The sequence below is a fragment of the Clarias gariepinus genome, chromosome 9, assembly GCF_024256425.1.
Source record: "Clarias gariepinus isolate MV-2021 ecotype Netherlands chromosome 9, CGAR_prim_01v2, whole genome shotgun sequence".
Taxonomy (NCBI): Eukaryota; Metazoa; Chordata; class Actinopteri; order Siluriformes; family Clariidae; genus Clarias; species Clarias gariepinus.
Window position 1 is genome coordinate 26,182,897 of NC_071108.1, and position 19,739 is coordinate 26,202,635.

At 39.2% G+C, this 19,739-nt stretch overlaps 1 protein-coding gene across 4 annotated transcripts in view; it reads left to right on the forward strand.

Annotated features, from left to right (window-relative positions):
* mib2 (MIB E3 ubiquitin protein ligase 2) overlaps nt 1–19,739 on the forward strand; it is an 82,101-nt gene that overhangs the window by 26,499 nt on the left and 35,863 nt on the right. For all 4 annotated transcript variants that reach the window (XM_053503773.1, XM_053503774.1, XM_053503775.1 and 1 more), the window contains exons 2-3: nt 3,342–3,752; nt 8,067–8,238. In XM_053503773.1, coding sequence (XP_053359748.1) covers nt 3,342–3,752; nt 8,067–8,238 — 583 coding nt within the window. The remainder of the gene's footprint in view (nt 1–3,341; nt 3,753–8,066; nt 8,239–19,739) is intronic.

Sequence of the window (19,739 nt, forward strand, 5' to 3'; positions counted from 1 at the left end):
CTCGTATGAAACTTCTGCAGTGCCGTTGCAATTTTAATGTTTTTGTGCATTTATTACTAAACTTAACACTTTTTTTTTTACTTGAACATGCTATATAGTTCCAGTTATCCATATATAGCTAGTTCTGGTTAGCCTTGTGGCTAGTTTCATCCACTGGTTGCAGTGCCGGCCCCAAGCCCGGATAAAATTATAGGCGCAAAACCTGTGCCAAAGTCGTGTGCGGATCGGATGGTCCGCTGTGGCGACCCTGCAAAGGGAGCAGCCGAAGGACCGTTTCGGGTGACAAACTTCACGGTCAGTTTGCAGAGCAGGAAAATTTAAAACAACTAAGACCCACGGTAATGTACATACACCGCCAGTCAAAAGTATGGACAAACTTTCTAATTCCAAGGTCTTTCCTGATTTTTATTTCTTTCTACATTTTAAACCAATACTGATGGTATGCAAATTATAGTAAATAAGGTAGGTTTTGGTTTTGCTTTCCTGGGAAGGTCTTCATGAGAGCCAGTTCCATCAGGGTGCTTGATGGGTTTTGCAAATGCATTTGACAATACTGTTCTTGCAAGAACTATTCCAGAACAGCCGACCTTCGTTACTTAAAATAACAAATGACTGTTTCAAATGTAAAGTGCAGGATAATTTGTTTCATTTTTACTATATGTTTTATATGTATTATTTTTGTGAATATTTTTGGGTTGTAGAATGAATTATCTGAGTTTCCATTATTTCTTATGGGGAAATTCACTTTGATATATGAGTGCATATATATATGATATATGATATATGCTCGCATTCCAAGGTTCAACTGTGCCTAATGCAATATGTTATTTCCTAGTATTTCCTAGCCTCGAAATGAGCAAAAGATAATATTTGTCAGTAACACAGAGTGTGGCCTTTGAAATGCATGCTGTAGCGAAATCATAGTTGAATGCTGGTGTTGTATTAGTAATGTGCAAAATAATCAGATTCAGGCTCACTAGCTCATTCACTCGGTGTGTGGTAACATGTGCGTGCATTGCACCTAGACATTAAAGGTATGTAATAAAGACAGCTCTTAAGCGTACTAAAAAATACAGGTTGCAAGCAGCCCTGCATCACATTATACACATATTCCCCACAGTATTAATATCTCTACTCTGGCCGTACAAAAGATATGCAGGAGAGTTTGTCAAGGAGGATGATGTTTCTGCATGAGCAATTGAAATTGAAATCGCACTTCAAGTTAAAATAGACTTCTATGCGTTACATCGGGCTGTAATCAGTCTTCCATCGGTAGTTTTCCTTTAAGAGCATGTCCGTCTTTTTTCTTTTGCTTTTTTATCCCTCATGTATTGTTCAGAGCTTTAAGTGACCTCGGAAAGACACGCGCCCTTTCAGACACTTCCTGCTTTTTTGTAAAGCTTTGCCAAAGCATGCAAATTTACACTTCCTACCAAACCGGTTAAGTAAAAAATAAGGAATACCCATCCAGTGATCAGAGTAGCATTAGGTGGAAAGTCCGAGCCTGTGTAAATGTGGGAAGTAGCACATGCATACAAAAGAATATATGTAGTTCAGGATGAATTTACCGTTCCAGTTTAGTTGTCTGACATGACCATAATTACAATTTTCACAATCTAAATGTCAGAGTAATATTTTGAGTGGGTTAGACCCACTAACTGCCAGATCTTATAGGATCACTACTTGCACACCCAGAAAAAGGTGTGTGGTCAGGATATATAAGATTCCGAACCAGTTTTTTTTCTTGTTTGAGCACACCTGAGGAAGGTAATAAAGGCTTCCAAATATTAATTACCTGCCTCAGGCATAAATATAATGATCGTATACCTGACTGAAACACTCCCCATTGTTATGCTGTCAGTCATAATGACAAAATGCGTACACTTAAGTTCATCCTTCTTATGTAACTTATGAATCTGACTGACTGACTGACTGACAACATAGAAACCAACAGCGGTTGTTTTGCCGTATCCATGTCCTGTCTTCGCCCCATATACGCCCAACAGCAGTGTCGCCTAATACTCTACCCCTCCTCCTTCATCTCTGTGTCCTGCATCGACCTGTCCACCTTTTTACCACTCCCACTTCCGTCCACCTCCCACTACATGCAGCCTGTCTCATACCGTGCCCACTTTCCCTTTCCAGTGTGGTCTGTTTCCTTCTCCACTTTATCTTTTACTCCAGTTGCATCCAGGGCCTAGAAACTATCCCCCTATCCGGCAAATACTCGTATGCATTCTCAAAGTCAGTGCCTTGCAGTATTTTTAGCATCACGCTCATTAATTATCAATGCTTTAGGCCTGTCATTTCTCTCGGGAGTAATACATCCATGCAGCCCGAATATCAGTTACTGTAATCTGCCACCAGTTATATCAAGCAGGTTCTCAGTTGAAACGCAGCACAAAAGACTTGCGGAGAATGTCACTATTAATGACTGTGTCGTTAATAATGTTGGAGTCTAACTGCACCAATCACAAAAGACAAAGAGAAGCAACATGTCAACACTGAATGCAGCAATAAATAAAGGAGGTCAAAAATTTTCATATATATATAATGATAAATGAGGAAAGAAGGAAAATATTTGACTTCCTTTAATTAATAATATATTATTATATATTATACATATAAAATTTCCCACACTGTATAGGAGGGGCGTGAAAAGGAGTGAGTCATTATCTACAGCTGGTTACAGTCTTGGCCATCGGGTTCATGACAAATTTGCTAGTGGCCTGGAGTGACCTAGCGCTTACTACTTACTGTAGGTCATTCAGTGCAGTCTGACCGCAAGAACTAATTTACATCCACAAGAGAATTGTGTCCCATGTACATCAGTGTGCTTATTGATGTGGAAGGGGGAAAAAAACGGATGCAGCCAATTTTGTAATAAGGTCAACTTGCCCTCTTCTTATAATACACAGACGCATGACTGAGTCAGTATGCCAGAGGCCTTGATGGCCTGGGTTCATATCACACAATGACCTCTTGTATTTTCAAGTTAAAAGCCAGGATTAGTGCTTCATTTACATTGCATGTTATTCATTGTTATTAAGAGTTAGCTCCTGCCGAGCAATCTGATTGAACAAGGGACATTCCACGAGTGGTAACAGACCTGAGATGTTCAGCTATACATATCATGTCGTGTCTTATCATTTCAGCATGGGTAAAGCATGGCCATGATGGCTTCAACACTGGTGCATGCTATATCGAGCAGTACAGGACTCCCTTTCATGTGATATTGCTTAATTATAAGCAATAGATTGGTCATGTCTAAGGATTTGTTAAATTTGTTGATTTACTGTAGCAGTCTTATAGCAGCCATGCCTCTTGCTTTGTCTTCTCAGTCACCCCTGACCTGTCTCCTGAGAGCCCTCTACTCGGCACCCTTCCGCTGCCACCATCTCGCTCACGCACTAGCGGCCCCAGCAGCGGCCCCACCACCCATCCTCCCGCCGAGCCGCCTGCGCGACCACACCGGAAGCGCAGCGGCGAGGCCGGAAGCGGCAGCGCTAGCCCACCTGTCCGTGGCGCCATGGAGGTGGGTATGCGCGTGGTGCGTGGGGTTGACTGGAAGTGGGGCAATCAGGACGACGGCGAGGGCCACGTGGGCACAGTCGTGGAAGTGGGGCGCCAGGGCAGCACCAGCACACCTGACAAGACAGTAGTGGTGCAATGGGACAGTGGCACTCGAACCAACTACCGCACCGGCTACCAGGGTGCCTACGACCTGCTGCTTTACGACAACGCACAGATCGGTGAGTGTCGGTGGTTATTCAGTATCCAAATATATCTCGGACTACCAGGAAGATCATATAAAAGTTATATCAGTCTCAATTTGTATGATGTCTAGTTTTAGTGTAATGTCACTGTAAAATACTAGTACTTCATAGTAGCTACTGCATAATATGCATTCACACAAGGAACTGAATATAAATGCAAATTTAAGCTTGTTTTTATGCTTGTTTATTTTATGTCTCTTGAATTTTAGGATTGTGGGTCGAAGTCAGAACTGGTGATTAAAGTCAGAATTAATCTTAAGACCATTCTGCTTACATATAATGACACAAAGATAGCAATACGGCTGACATCATATAAAAATATGTGCACTGGCCATCACAATCATATTTGTTTTTTTCCCAAACCGTTGTATAGTACACAATTGTATATAGTAGGATGCCCATGCAGGATGCTGTAGCATAAAGATGTCCCTTTGCTAAAACCAATACTAGCGCAAAAAAAAAATCCAGAATGGCAATGCACGAAGCTTGGTACATTAAGACATGGCTTTCAGTGATTGTAGAAAAATAATTTGAGGACAGTTTGACATTGGGACTCCGGAATCATTTCCGAAAAACACTTGACCTACCTGAGAACATAAGTAGCTTGCTGTTTAGACATGACATTATCATGTGACCATTTGTCTTATCCCAAATGTCAGTGCATGTGTAGCACTCGCTGATCTCATCTTTGACTTACTCAGCCATAACTGATACAACAGGAAGGAACAAGAGAGCGTTGCTTTTAATGTTTTTTTTTTCCTATAAACTATTAATAATAGTAGACATAACATTAGCTTAACTTTCTTGTTGTCTTCTTCTCTTGTATTTAATGGCATCTTACAAACCAAGTAGGATACCTGCTGTATCAAAGAGTGTAAATATTAAAGCGTTCTAGGCAAATGGGTCTCTATTGTGTCTGTACACACAACATGTCGAAACTTTATTTTTTAAGAGCCCTTCTCCTGGACTTGTTGCTCAGCTCTGCTAAGGAATAGCTTATTTACATAGACAATAAACCAGTGCGTTAGGAGGAGTAAAATAAAGGGAGATTGATGTATAAAAAAAAGCATTTTATTTCAGCTGGAGCATTACCAGAGACACTCTAGGGGAGCTCTGAGACCTTTGCTAACTTGTTGTAGAAAATACGGGACCTTTTAAGGTCTGCACTAAACATTAGTTGCATGCCTGTTGATGTGGTTTTGTGCAAATATTTAAATGTCATACACGCCACACGTTTAACTTAAGGGTGCAGATTTACAGTAACATAAGGCAGAAGGACATAAAACATAAGAAATGTTACTACAAATGGTTAGATACTGGTGCTGGATATTGTGAAAGAAATGCGCTCTAAAGTTCTAAAGTTTGAAGTTAAAGGCATTTAAAGCGCATGTTTTAAATCCAAACGATGCCGCAGTCATCAAGTGGCAGTCTGATCTGAGTATAAGGTAGGCGTTTAAACGTTCGCAATTTAAGATATTATCAGGAAACGGTTCAGATTAGCGTTGCACAATCACTTACTCACTCATCTTCTAAACCCCTTTATCCTGTATTCAGTGTCGCGGAGACCTGGAGCCTATCCCAGGAGGCTTAGGGCACGAGGCAGGGTAAACCCTGGACAGGGTGCCAATCCATCGCAGGGCACACACACATACACACACTTACACACATATTCACACACTACGGGCAATTTGGGAACGCCAATTAGCTTAATCTACATCTCTTTGAAATGTGAGAGGAAACCGGAGTACCTGGAGAAAACCTACCAAGCTTGGGGAGAACATGCAAACTCCATGCACACGGAGACGGGAATCGAGCCTGGCCAGGAATCGAGCCCGGACCCAAGGGGTGCAAGGCGACAGTGCAAACCACTACACCACCGTGCCGCCTAGTTGCACAATCAATCACTTAAAAATGGAAACCGCAGTCTGGACCTGTGCAATTATTTCATCACAAAAGCGTGCAATCTTTTACAGGAAAATATGCATATTCAGGAATTTATATACAGTTTGTCGATTACTTAAATATTACTTTATTTCTTTTTTTTATATTTTTGTGATGATAAGTAAATATTGGCAAACATCCTTTTAATGAGATCATTTGTCCAGTTGCAACATGTCGTAGAATAATCACAGCTAAACTGTCTTTTAGTTACTATACACCTTGAGTGGGTTATGGTGTGAGTGTGTGTATATGTATACTGTATATATGTATACTGTGTGTATATATATATATATATATATATATATATATATATATATATATATATGTGTGTGTGTATATATATATATATATATATATATATATATATATATATATATATATATAGAGAGAGAGAGAGTAGTATATACAGTATATATGCGTGGAGTTCTCTTACTCCACCAGCTCCAGTGCTGCAGGTCTGTAAAAACTGGTATTTACATGCATTTCCCTCTAACTGCAGAGTCACTGTCTGTCTTCCTATCTCCTTTTCTCTCTCTCCCTCTCTCGCTTTCTCTCTCTCCTTCTCTCTCACATGCTCACATGCACACACAAATTCTTTCAGCAGTTTAGCCATACACAGATGCCCTGGCTGTATTTATAGCCAAGTAAATGCTCATTGCTAAGCTAAGATGCCTGTTTCCCGCACCATTAAAAGCGGCATTCTTCTGCCGTGAATGATTCAGAGTAATGGAGCGAAAGAGCATGTGAAATAAAGAGCAAGTGAGAGGAAGCGAGAGAGAGGCCGAGAGTGCACACGGAAAAGAGCACTACTGTAGCTCCGTATGCTTGTTATGCACTGCTTTAAAAAGAATGCAGAGCGGTGCGAGCTCAGGTTTGACTTATGTCATCTCGAGCTTAGAACCACATCTCTTATCTTTTATGAGTATCGCTTAGTATTCGACTTGTTACAGGGGTACGTAGGTTTAGTCGAAAATTATCCGCACTCTGGACGTAGACAGAATAAGTGCTGTGATTTCTAATAATCTACTAATTTTCATTACACTTTGTTTATCTGTCAACAAGCTTTCATATTCCCTCAATATAAAATGCACCGCTGTCTTCACTTCTTTATCCTCAAAGGGCTGCTTACAGGGGACCAAACGGGTTGGAGTGCGATAGAGCAAGTTCAGGACTGTGGAGAGAATAGTTTTAACACCTCAAAATGAACTTTTTTCAGTGTGGGCAGAAGTATGCGGACGTGCATCGTCATGCAAGATCACGAAACCCTTGGACAGAAGTCCATAGCACAGATTACTCCTCCTCATATAGCCCTTCTTATTGTGTCACTTTATGGCGTCTTTTTTGTTGACATAGCAATGACCTCTTCACCCTGAATGGCCATGCAAGGTAAGTCAGATGGAGAAATAGAGTTCGTTTCTGAAAAGAAATTCAGCCATAATGAAGGCACAGCAGATATAAAAGGAAGAAAACACGACATGGCGTGCTGTAACAGGAAATCAATCTGCGATGTGGAATGATATAAAGCGGAGTTACTGATAACAGCATGCCCTGAAGTGTTTTAATTCCACTTACACTCCAGAAATTCACCTACAATTATTTTATTATCAAATTATTATATTAATGAACTGTCACTGAGCAGGAGGTGTTTGATTTTTAATAATAAATCATAAGCATAATATGGGAACACAAGTGGAAGGTTTAGTCTGAGCCATAAAAAAATGGAGCCTTAATCAGAATGACGCCTTCTCACTGATTAGTCATGACATTAACAGCCCTGTCAGGTCAATTATATAACAGTAAAATGGTGACAGGATCACAGGCACCCAAAGCTTATTTATGTCTGATCTGGGCTGATCCCACAGAAAAGCTAATGCAACACAAATTGCTGATAAAAGTGAATACTGAATATGGTAGAAAGCTATCAGAACACCCAGTGCATCATAGCACGAGCATCCATGGACTGCGACAGACAAACAAGAACAATCCATGGAGGCCCCACACCACAACCCACAACACACCACAGAGGTCTTGTGGATGTCATGGCTGATCGGTGTATGCTTGTATTGTTGAAGGATTCTAGATTTTTTTTTTTTGTTTTTTTGCACATGATGATTAGACCAGGCCTGTTCAGTTACTCCAAAGTCCTGCATTATCACAATCGCGGTCACATAGCAAAGGAAGTAGCAAAATCCACTCAAATCGGCACTTTTCACAGAAATTAAGCGACCGAAATGACGCTTTTGATTTGTCATGATCACGAATGATGCAAATTTGTAAGACTTGTCACTTTCCATGACGCACAAATGTTTCTGCTTTCCAGCGCATATCATTATCTGCCTTCTCTCGTAGGTGTCCGGCACTCGAACATCATCTGCGACAGCTGTAAGAAGCACGGCATCATGGGAATGCGTTGGAAATGCAAGGTGTGCTTCGACTACGATCTGTGCACGCATTGCTACATGAACAACAAACACGACCTCTCGCACGCCTTCGAGCGCTACGAAACAGCGCACTCGCAGCCGTGAGTATACCCGACCTCGTCTTCTGTGTCCTAAACTTTCGGCTGTTCTTTGCCGGCTCTGTCTGAATGTCACATTGTTCAGTTTTTTGCCTTTCCCAACATAGCCTGCTGTTATATAACACATGACTTGCACTCAAGCACAAGTCAAAAGAATATTAAATGGAATTCAAATTAGCATATGAAAGTGTCCTGCATGATGTTAGATAATATACCTTTATTTTCATGAGAGCTGTTACAGCTAGCACAGTTCTGCCTGCAATAAGCAAACATATTTGTGTGTCGGAAGCATCCTTTACCGGACTCCTAATGATGATCCTGTGTTCTTGGAACCATTTTACAATCAGTTCTGCAGTTTATTAATAAATTCTTGGAATACACACTTTGTGGTTTGGAAAATCTGTAGTGTGGGAAAAACCCCACAGCGAATTGTTACCCAGCAGCTACAGGAAAGAAAAATTTTTTATCAGTCACCAAACAGACAAGTCTTGAAAATCAGATAAGTGTCAGATGAGTTGCATTTTTAAATCCAGTCCACTGAACACGTGTCATGTTTCCTGACACACCTGCATCATAAATGTGAACAGGGAAAAGATTTTAAATGATTAATACCATTACGCAAGTTAACAGGAATTTCTGTCTAGATTATTTCCTACATCTGCTAGTTGCTACATCTACATCTCCTAAAGATAAAATCAAAATGACATTAAACATAGGGATACACTCGAAAAATCGATTCAGTTACTGTATGAATCACGATGGCGAATGAAGTGGCGATTTATGCATCGAAATTTTTTTTTTTTGACATTTATCATAGATATGAGCCAGATCAGAACTGACTGTTTTTCAGGTTGATTGGTCGTGACCAGTGATCAGATAGAAATGATTCGTGTCCCAAATGCAGGCGCTTCCGAGTGGTGCAAGAGAAACGCATTTTTATGGCATTTTATTAAAAAATTGCGCTTGTTAAAAGCCTCTGATCTGCTTTTATCTTCCAAACTCTGAGCAAAAACCTCTGACCTTTCACAAAACACCGCGAGTTTTAATTAGTCAGAAATCGCGTTCGTTTGAAGCCTAGCATTTCCGCCTGCTCACAGCCACTCAACTCGCACGCTCATTATCCATTTGAGTTTTGAGACTTTGGAGGCATTTGAATCGTTTTGTATCGTTATAATGTAATCATTATAATCCATTATAATTCGTCACCAATATCACGTTACATTTACATAAGATGCAATTTAAAGCAACCAGCATACAGAAGAATTACAGTGCAGATGGAAAATAATTTAATGTTGGATTGAATTTATGTAATTTATTATTATTTTTACATCAGTTAGATAGTAAAGCTAGTGCACTATGTTTTGGTTGCTTATGTTTTGTTTTGGTAGGCATAAAACTGATTTACATTTACAGAGGATTTCAAGCACAGTACAGTGATTCAGAGACGCTGTGCTGCAGAAAAACATTTTAAAGGTGCGAACATTTTAAAGCAGGCTATACATCTGTGAATGACAATTCTGGCCGAGGTGCCTCAGAGCAAACCTCAACTGTTCCTGTGAACATTCAGCGAGTGGAACACCTGACCCTTAAAATGGGTGGATAACTTGTCACCAACTTGTGGTTGACTGTACACACTATCATTCACCAACACCACTTGCATGTTACAGGAACTCGGCTGGGAGTTATTGCTACGTCCCCCGTACAGTCCTGGAGTTTTTAAAGAAGTTCCTGGAAAGCCAGTGTTTCAGTAAACCAGGCAGCTTGATTATGGCTTACAGAGAAAACTTTAGAGCTTCATGTTATCCAAGCACTAGTGAGGCATTCGTATAAGTGCATTAGTGTAGCAGGGGATTATATAGAGAAATACTGGTAGTTTTTACTCTCATAACTGAACGCCCCTTGTAACCACAAAAGAAAAGTGCTTTTTCTGAACACAAAATCTGGTTATCCTGTGAGTGTGGCTAGCTGTCTGTTTGTGTAACAATAAGGATAAAAGTCATCTTTCTATCACAGGTTATCGAATGAAGATCGGTGCAAAAGTCTATCCTTATAGTCACACTCACAAGGAAAAAGAGACTGGTTTAGCCTTTAAGAACTTCCTTAAAGTATTTACTTTTTGTAATGTTCTTATGCGTAGTTGTGTAAGCATGACCATAAATGGTCTGAAAATCATTTTAGTCTGTCATTTGGATTTTTGGCTTTACCACATCAGAGCATATTTGCATATATTGTACTACCAACTACCATGTAATTTGTTACCTTTTTGGCAAATTGTCATTTGGCACGGTGTCAATTTTGTGCTTGTTCCTGATGCTGAAAACACTCATCATGTGTATATATAGGAAATAAATATTCACCTTCCTGCAAAACCTGCAGTTGTGACAATTGAATTCTTAAGAACTGTGTCAGATACTTTAGGATATGCAAGAAAACTCGCAGCCAATTTCTTTACAAAACAAGTACCTGAGCCAATTAGGTGGATTCACGTTGATCGTGATAGTGCAGATTTAATCGCAATAAAAGCCCAATTGGAATTAAAATGCATTAGATGATGTGACTAGTTTCCGGGAGGGAAATTTAGCTTTCTTTAGTGATCGGTAAACTGTGTGACAACCCTCTCTAACCTGTCTTTACCTCAGACGTTCATCAGCAGGGTCTCTGGCTGAGGAAGGGGCATGGATTGGCTTACATTTCATGAATAATATCTAACCAATCATAGGTGAGACAGAGTTCTTGTAACCAATTTTAACGCAGTAGGTGGGATTTATCGGAAAAGATGGGAAGCCTAACCTAACCTCAGTTTTCTAATAGAAGAAAAATGCTTTTTCTTCTATTATATTTCAGGCAGGTTAAACGCTTCACAGCGGTTTGTTTTACATGACCAGTGCTGTGAAAAAGTAGTCAAATCATCAAACAGATGTTAATCATCAAACAGATGTTAATATTACACAAAGATAAACAGAGTAAATGCAAAATGTAGTCTTTAAACAATGATTTATTTTACTAAGGGGGACAAAAAGCCACCCAAACCTGTTTGGCCCTCCGTGAAAAAGTAATTGCCCCTAAACTTAATAACTGCTTGCCACCTATGGCGGTAACAACTGCAGTCAAGCGTTTGCAATAACTGGCAATGGGTCTTTTACATCGCTGTGGAGATATCATTAAATGTGACAAATATGCAAAACAAACAAAAAAAGGTTTTTAACAGCATTGAAAACGCACATCTTATCGGATCAGCGTCCACGTAAACCTTTAAGTTGGAATCTCTAATTAGAATGATTTCAGTCAGCTTGAAGAAACACTGTCCATGTAAATGTAACTACTGATGCATTTAAAAAAAGGCTATAGGTCACCACACCAAATACTGACTTTTTTGTCCCTTATTACTCTTTATTCATCTTTAAATGAAGCTTTTTTAGTCATCTTTTTAAGGGGGAAAAAACAATTTTAAGTACTTGTGACTTTTGTATGGTGCTCTGTATTAATAACGACCTCTTTGCTGTTTTTTTTTCCCACTGCATCATTGACTCTGATGATTCAATTTACATGTTGATTTGGAGCTCACCCACTGAAAACTGTCTATTTTTAGTATCACTGAATTGCTATTATTTTTTTCCATTTTGATGGCATGTGATCTTGAAGCTTAGTCACTTCCTCTCCCTCCTTCATCTCGTTTAGGATTGCATTAGAATTGAGAACTTGCACAATAATTTTTTTTTTATTATTAACCACAGCGCACTTGACCTCTTTTGTAAACAAGATCGTTGAACGAAAGGCCATTACTGAGGCGAAGTTGAGGTTAAGCCTCTTTTGTTTTTGTGTGCTAGTAGCATGCAGAGTTGTGGCGAGGAGTCTTGGTGCTGATAGGAGTCTCGGACCATAAACAGGACGGTTATTCCGAGCACGCTGGCCAACTCTACAGGAGATCCATATTTGGCTGTTATGATTTGATGAGATTAACTTACAGTACATCTTCCAGCAGGCACTGCTCCTGCAGCTCGATCTCAATCTCTGCCTTTTATTGCCCTTTATTTAGCACCGGAGTACTCAGAACATCCCTTATTTTATTTGTTTATTGTTTAAAAACTAAATCCCTTGTGAAATGTTCGTCCTTAATAACAGAAAATTGGACACAAAATGAATGAAAAAGCTCACGGTTAAAAATATAATCTTACAGACTGCCACAGTGGAGGTGTGAAGAGCAAGCAGGCTCTGTACTGTATCGTGTTACATAAAACCAGAATTCTGTCTCTTTCTCACTTTGGCAGTTCGGTATCTTCATTTCTCAAGGTCTTATTGCCTGAACACATGTTTAACAGGCCTGTTATTACATTATGTTAAGTCTTAGTACCACTTGGGTCAAATCAGATTAGACCAGAGTTCTTGACATAAACAGTTTAATAATATAGACAGATAAATTGGGCCTTTATATAAATGAAGATTAGCATTCATTTGTATTTCATTCATTGATTATTGACCTGACAGAAGAATAGTACAGCTAAAACATAGGTTAATAGCTAGAGGTGCAATTTGTGCTTTAGTTGTAATTGTAAAAGTTTTGTTATGTTCATATGCAGCATGCTCACTCTGTACAGTCTCCTACATGTCTGAAATATAATATAATAATAAGTGGTTTACTATATACAGTACAACAAACAGCAAATACATGACCTTTAACACAATATAGTGATTTATTTGATAGTTCTGTTTATTCCACATTTCTGAGATCCAACCCACCAAACTCCTCCCTCCATCTTCCAATACAGTATGTTGAAGAAGAAGTGAAAACATTAAGAACTAAACTCTTTCTGATGTACAAACATGACATTGTTTTTCAGAGTCCTTAGAAACTATAGCGTATTAGCCATTTTTTCCCCCATTACTGTTTACATTACAAATATACATGGAGTTCTGGATTATGCAGTATAGAGTGACATATCCATTTTTTAGCACTAGCTAGGCAGTATGACGAAGTAATTATTTCATTTTAATCTACTATAAAAACATGACTAGGGAAAAAGAGTCACATGAGCAAAGAAATATCTCCAATTCATAAGATCACATGTTTTTATGGTTGTTTTAGGTTGTTTCTATGACCAACTAAATATTTGCACTTTGTGAGTTTAAGATTATTTGTGGAGTCATTACCATATTCAAGCAGCAGAAAAATTTACATGTTTGTTTCCAGGATCTCCAGTTAGATGACTGAGGCCTCCCTCATCGACACACACCAGCAGGGCTTTTTTTTTCTGGTGCATTTAGTGCCTCTTTGTACACCTCTCTGATAGCTGGTAGCAGAATAAACAGGTACAGGAGAGGTAGCACGCAAGAGGTTTACTGTTTGCTACTAGTTAATCGGTTGCGGATGCATCGTTCTCCTGGGCAGATTTTTAAAAAGCATGGGCAAATGTACTTACCCCCCGCCGCCCAGACAACAGAAATATTACATTTACATATTATCACTTGGTACTTGGTTAAAGCTCTCAAAACTGGATATGAACGATGCTTGAACTTTCCTTTGGATGTTTCTTCCATTCTTTTCAGCAGAATCGTTCAAGGTCAACCTGGTTGCAGGCAGCATCAGCCTTTTTTTAGGTCTGTGTTTGTTTGGTCAAAGGCATTTTAATTAGCATATGTATAAAACCTGGATTTTCATTAAGATAAAAGCGTTGACTCTTGTGTAGGACAGTTTCTGTGGAACTGCCTTATCATATTTATTATTCAGTAATACCTTAGGAGCTCTTCTTTCTCATCAAATTGCTTTCTAAACAGGATATGAACTACTTGGATAAGGAAACTAATAGTAAACAGGAAAATCTGCCTGGTTGTTTCATTCTTTCTTTAGTCGAGCAGTGACTGACCCAAAGGGTGCAGTCGACTAAGAGCTGAAGAATCCTTTACACAAACTGTATTGGCTGTGAGAAAACAAGGTGGCATGAAACTTTGCATGAGAATCTGACTTGCTTATTTTTATATTCAAGTGCAGCTGGTATAAAATGTGCAGTCAGTTCATATCAACTAGCTGTCGACGAAGCATAGACAGCACTGATGGATTCCAATCAGCCAATGATATGGCAACAGTGCAGTGTGTAAAGTCATGTACAATACTGTACAAGCAAAGAGCTTCAGTTCATGTTCATATCAAACACCTAATTTCTGAGATTTCAACTTGGCATGATTTGCTACCCAATGGACTGGTTTGAGTATTTGATGTTCTAACTGTTGAGCTGGGATTTTTGCAGCAGCAGGTCAGAAGGGTTTTGAGCTGACAGGAAAGCTACAGTACTGTGGATAACCGTTACGATTATAAAGAGTGAACAGAAAGAGTGAACCAACTTGAGGTGGATAAGCTACAACCGCAGAAGACCACATCGAGTTTCACGCCTGTCAATCAAGAACAGGAATCATATGCCACAGTGGACACTGGGTAGTTTTTCTTCAGCAACATCTGGTGCGCTCGTTAAAATACATTGTTTGGACTTCATTCAATTTACAGAAGTACAGTCAGGTTCATAAATATAGGTAAAATTAATATGTTTTAATGTATTGGAAAGAGTAAAGTATGGACAAAGAAAGGAACGTCTCATGATGCAAAGCATATGGAATCAGCGTGTATGACTGCCGGTTGAACCGGGTCTCTGGTGTATATTGACGACCTGACCGCTGATTAAAGTAGCAGAATAAATTTAGATGAGTATTGGGCTAACACTCTGCTCTGGTTCAGCCAAATGCTGCAAAATTATAGGACATCACTTCATATTGGGTATGTAAAAAGCTTGGGTAGCCTTCACATACAGTGAAAGCTCCCCAAGGTTTTCTCAATCAAAAAAGATGGGACACTCTACACTGGCCAAGTCAACCACTTGATGTCAAGGAAGACAGGACTAAGACCAGAAAGACCCACAAGCAGCAGCAGAAGGTTGTAAAAACAGGCCTGGCAAGGCATCTTGAGGGAGGAAACTCCGCATTTGGTCATGTCGAGAGGTTCCAGACCTCAGGCAGCAATTGACTGCAAATTGTCTTCTGTAAAGACAATTCTTATGTTTGTAATTATGTTAGTTTGTTCCATTATTTATGAGCCACTCTAAAATGGGTAATTCCTGAATGTTTAAGGCTGCAGTTTTGTCAAAACCATTAAATTCTAGCTAAAAATCCTTACATCTTGAGTGTTCCATTCAATGTGATGGTGTACAGTACAGACACCAAATGACAAAAGACTTATTGTTTCTTCATTTATTACCCTGACTGTATATTGTTGTAGAAATTATTTTAGATATTCTTAGAGTATTTCACCTTGTCATTACCACTTCCCTAAATTGTTAAGTGTTGTGCAAGAGAACAAACAAGTAATGTTATCAACTCGGTCGGGAGCCAGTTGTGTCACGTTGCCACTGGAACATGGATTAGACTGTTTGGAGACTTACACTTTTTGTCTGTACTTGGCATTGGGTCATATTTGATAAAGTAAGAAATGAATGGAGATTCATTGGTGAGAAAAAAGGACAGAATTAGCTTGATGCTTTCTTTATGAAGTAATCAGGCTGTGAATAGCGTCATAGGATTCACAGGATTTTCTTTAAAATGAAAATTTTGGCAGGAAACCTGATTATATTGCAAATAGCAGAAGCACTAGAGAAAGCTCTGGGCTTGGAAACAATTTTAAGTTCATGTGATGTATTAGGTGTAATGCTTCTTCAACGATTATGATTGTTGGACCTCTTTTGAGGGCGATAATTAAATTTAGGTTTGTTCAACAAAGCCTTTTAGCTAAATGATTAGAGGATTCCTAGTTTTCTATTTCTATCATATAATACACCCCACATAATCGGATTAGTGTCGTCATTTCTTGAAAAAGAAAATCAAGCCAAAGCATGAACGGTGTCTGATATAGGAAAATATGACTGTTGTGTAATGATGATGTTTTTTTCACTTTAAACGGGGACATCTGTCCTTTGAGGTGAATGAGAGTGTGTGTATGTTGGGCTTAAGAGCATATGGCCTCCCGTATGTTCACCAAGAGAAGGAAACAAAATAACACTCACAGCTTGTTAATCGGCTCAGGCCTGACGCATGGCTAGTTTGTCGTGCCTGCTAGCTACTAATCCTTATCCCAAGGTAACCCAGCGTTTATTCCATTTCCGCTGATGCCAGACATCCCCTGGTGGTGTTACAGGAAAGCTTTCCGAATGCTCCTTGATAAGCTGGTATGTTAGTGACTAAGCGTGTAGTATCGAAAGTGTATCAACTTTGGGGTCCGGTGACCATCATCTCTTGAGCATCCCTGTCTGTGTGTGTCAAATTTTGTTGACGAAGTAAATCATACAGAGGGGTGCACCATGGGAAAATATCATATGCTGTTTGAAGAATTTTTACTATATATGTATATAGTATATGTGTGTAGGCGATATGATAGCTTAGTGGTTAGCACTGTTGCCTTTGCGTCCGTGTCGGATTGTTTTTTCCATGTGGCATGAAGGTTGCATGTTCTCCCCATGCTTGGTGGGTTTGGCATTCCCAAAATGCTCGTGGTGTGTGTGTGTGTGTGTGTGCTCGCCCATGGATTAGCACCCTGCCCAGGGTGTACCCTGCCTCATGCCTTAAGTCTCCTGTTATAAGCTACAGGTCCCCTGTCACCCTGTATACAGAAGATAGCAGTATAGACTGTATGGGCAGTGAAATCAGTCTTTGAAATGAAAGTGGTTGGACCAAGGATGCATCCAGGTTGCATTCAGGGTGTTCACCATGTGAAAAACCAGGATTTCCATGATATGTATTTGTTGTATTTATTTATATAGCGCTTTTAACAATGGTCATTGTCTCAAAGCAGCTTCACAAAAATCTAAAGAAAATTTGAAAAGAAAATTAGCATCTACACCGAAGGTAAACGTTCATTTTAGACTGTCCCATGTTTGTTGTATCAGCTCCGTTAAGTTTAGAACTCCAAAGAAATGTATAAGAAGAGGCAGTACTGGGCAAAAGTCTTGAGCCACCTGTCATTTCTTTAATTAAATCTACATCATTTAATTTAATTTAATGTGAAAAAATGAAGGATGGGTCAAGACTTTTGCACAGTACACATTAAGATTGTGAAGATTGTGAACACATTAAGATTGTGAAGATGCAAGCAATAAGAACTATCTATTATAAAAAGAGAATTTAAGGCACAACACAAAACATTCAGCTTTTTTCATTCTTTAAATAACATTTTGGATAAGACCCTCCAACTTGGATTTTTTTTTTCATTATTATTATTATTATTTTTTTTTTACATAAACAATATTGTCATGACATGCTTAATCAAATAATTTTTTTAGGGCTGTTATTTGCTGTTTTTCCAGCACTTGTTCTTGAGGAATATACAGGGATAATCTCTAAGAACATGTTTAAAAACACTGTAGCCATCTGGGACTGAGAAAATGACATCGTAGAAGAAGTTGTCACCTCAAATTAGGCTTTTACAAGGAACGGTTTGTGAACCGGAATTATGTTGTATTGTGTGCATGGGAGTGGGTTAAGAATTTAAGATTTTAAAATGGGGAATACGTTTAAATACAGAGGGGTTTTTCGGGTTGTCTCCGAAGAAGTTGTTTGCAAATAGAACCATTTTAGAAACGTAGAAACGATTAACCTATCAAAGAAGATTATGCATTGTGACAGACGCTTGGCAGACTTGTCAGATCTCGTTAAATTTTACGTGCTAATAAAATGATGTTGTGCTCTCTTGTTTCCTTTGCTAGCATCTGGAGATTAGTTTTAACTCTTGATCTCTTGTGTCTCTTGACACAGAGTGTCTGGGAGATTACACCTGGCCCCCGTCTTCTTACAAGCACCTCAGCTTACTTTGCTAAACTAAAGATTTGCTGTTATTTCGTCCTAAGCCTCCAAGCTAAGACCTGTCTTGTTCTCTACTCCCTGAACTATTCGGATTAATTTTGGGAAATCAGAAACATCAGCGGAACGCTATCTGAGACCGAAAACCTTTCGTCCCAAAAGGAGCAAGTTTCAGGCTCATTATAGCTGATTTGCGTCATGTGCTGGACCTGTTAGTATGCGTATGCTGGACACACTTTGACTGATGTGAGCATGGGAATAGGCAGTTCCTTTGCACCAAGATCAGACCACATCTTTACAATAAGGTACGTATTGTAGGTCAGCTCCCTGACGAGGCGTAGGGAATGTTTTGAAATGTTTCGCAATGGTCTGGCTACTAAGTCTGCTATCTTTTGTTGATATAACGCAGTCTCTGTGCCATTCTGTATAGGGATTTTTTTTGGTAGGCAGATGGTTTAGGTTTAGGGTAGTATGCTGTTCAAGATCTGTCTAATCCATCCTGATTTTGGAACAGACCTCGAATCACACAGATGCACATACATTCGGGGAATGAGAGACATATGAGAAACACAAGGCTTGTGTTTAACTCGGGATAACAGCTAAGCACATGTTGGCTCTGTCCATTTGGCACAGAGTTGATTCGAGGCAATGGGTCTTTTTCTGATCTCGTTTTTGCTCAGGCTTCCATCACCTTTCTTTTGTTGTTCTGTGTTTATTTTTCTCTTTAATCATGCCTGCTGTTTAATTTCAAACAGATTGACATATTCTGATTTTTATGTTCTGAAAAGCAAAAAATCTGGTTCAGGTTTTTAGTATAGTGAGGATATTTCATGCCACATCAAAGCTAGGTAGAATTAAATATGTTAGTGCCATGTAGTTTTATTATTTGTTAAATCTAGCTTAATGTTAAACTCCTAATTACGATTCTTATAGTCTTGAGTTTGTTCATCACATTTAAGGACATTTTCAACATATTGGAAATTGCTGCTTTTGGAAAGGTTGCCTGACATCATGTTGTGTAATGTCGGGAACTTTTCTAGTTTTTTTTTTTTTTTTTAACTATTGTTGTTTCAAATTTAGGAGAAAACAAAAAACAACAATAAAAATTAGATTTTGTTAAGCTGTAGCCAAAGGTGAAAGTAGTTTAAAATTCTGACAGATACTATGTTTGCAAAAAGCAAGGGGAATAAACCATGGATGTGTTAGACAGTCCTTTACATCTCACAAGTTTCTCTTTATGTCTCTTGAATCACATACAGCAGATAAATGTAAAGTTAGTGCACTATGCACTATGTAGAATCCATTGTTCCACACACCAAGTAGTGCCATTGTTCGGAGGTTAGAGTGGGATTTGGGATTCAGCCTGGCGTTAGAAGCTAGTTAGCGGTGGGCAAAAGCTATGAGGTGACCCAGTCAGGAATCTACCAATTCCCACTCTCTAACCAGCTGCCCCTTGTAACATGACGGCCACACACTGGAGAGCCTGTGGCCTAGAACATACTTCCTCTGAGACATGTAATGCCAGCCAAATGCCTTTTTCTAGTCTTCTTGTGCTAAAAGAAAACAGAAGTGCACATATTTTGCATCTCTGTGTTGACATACTGGACATTTTTTATGTGTCCTGGACAGGATCTTATGGTTTTGTGTTCCTCTTTAGCCAGATAAGCTAATGG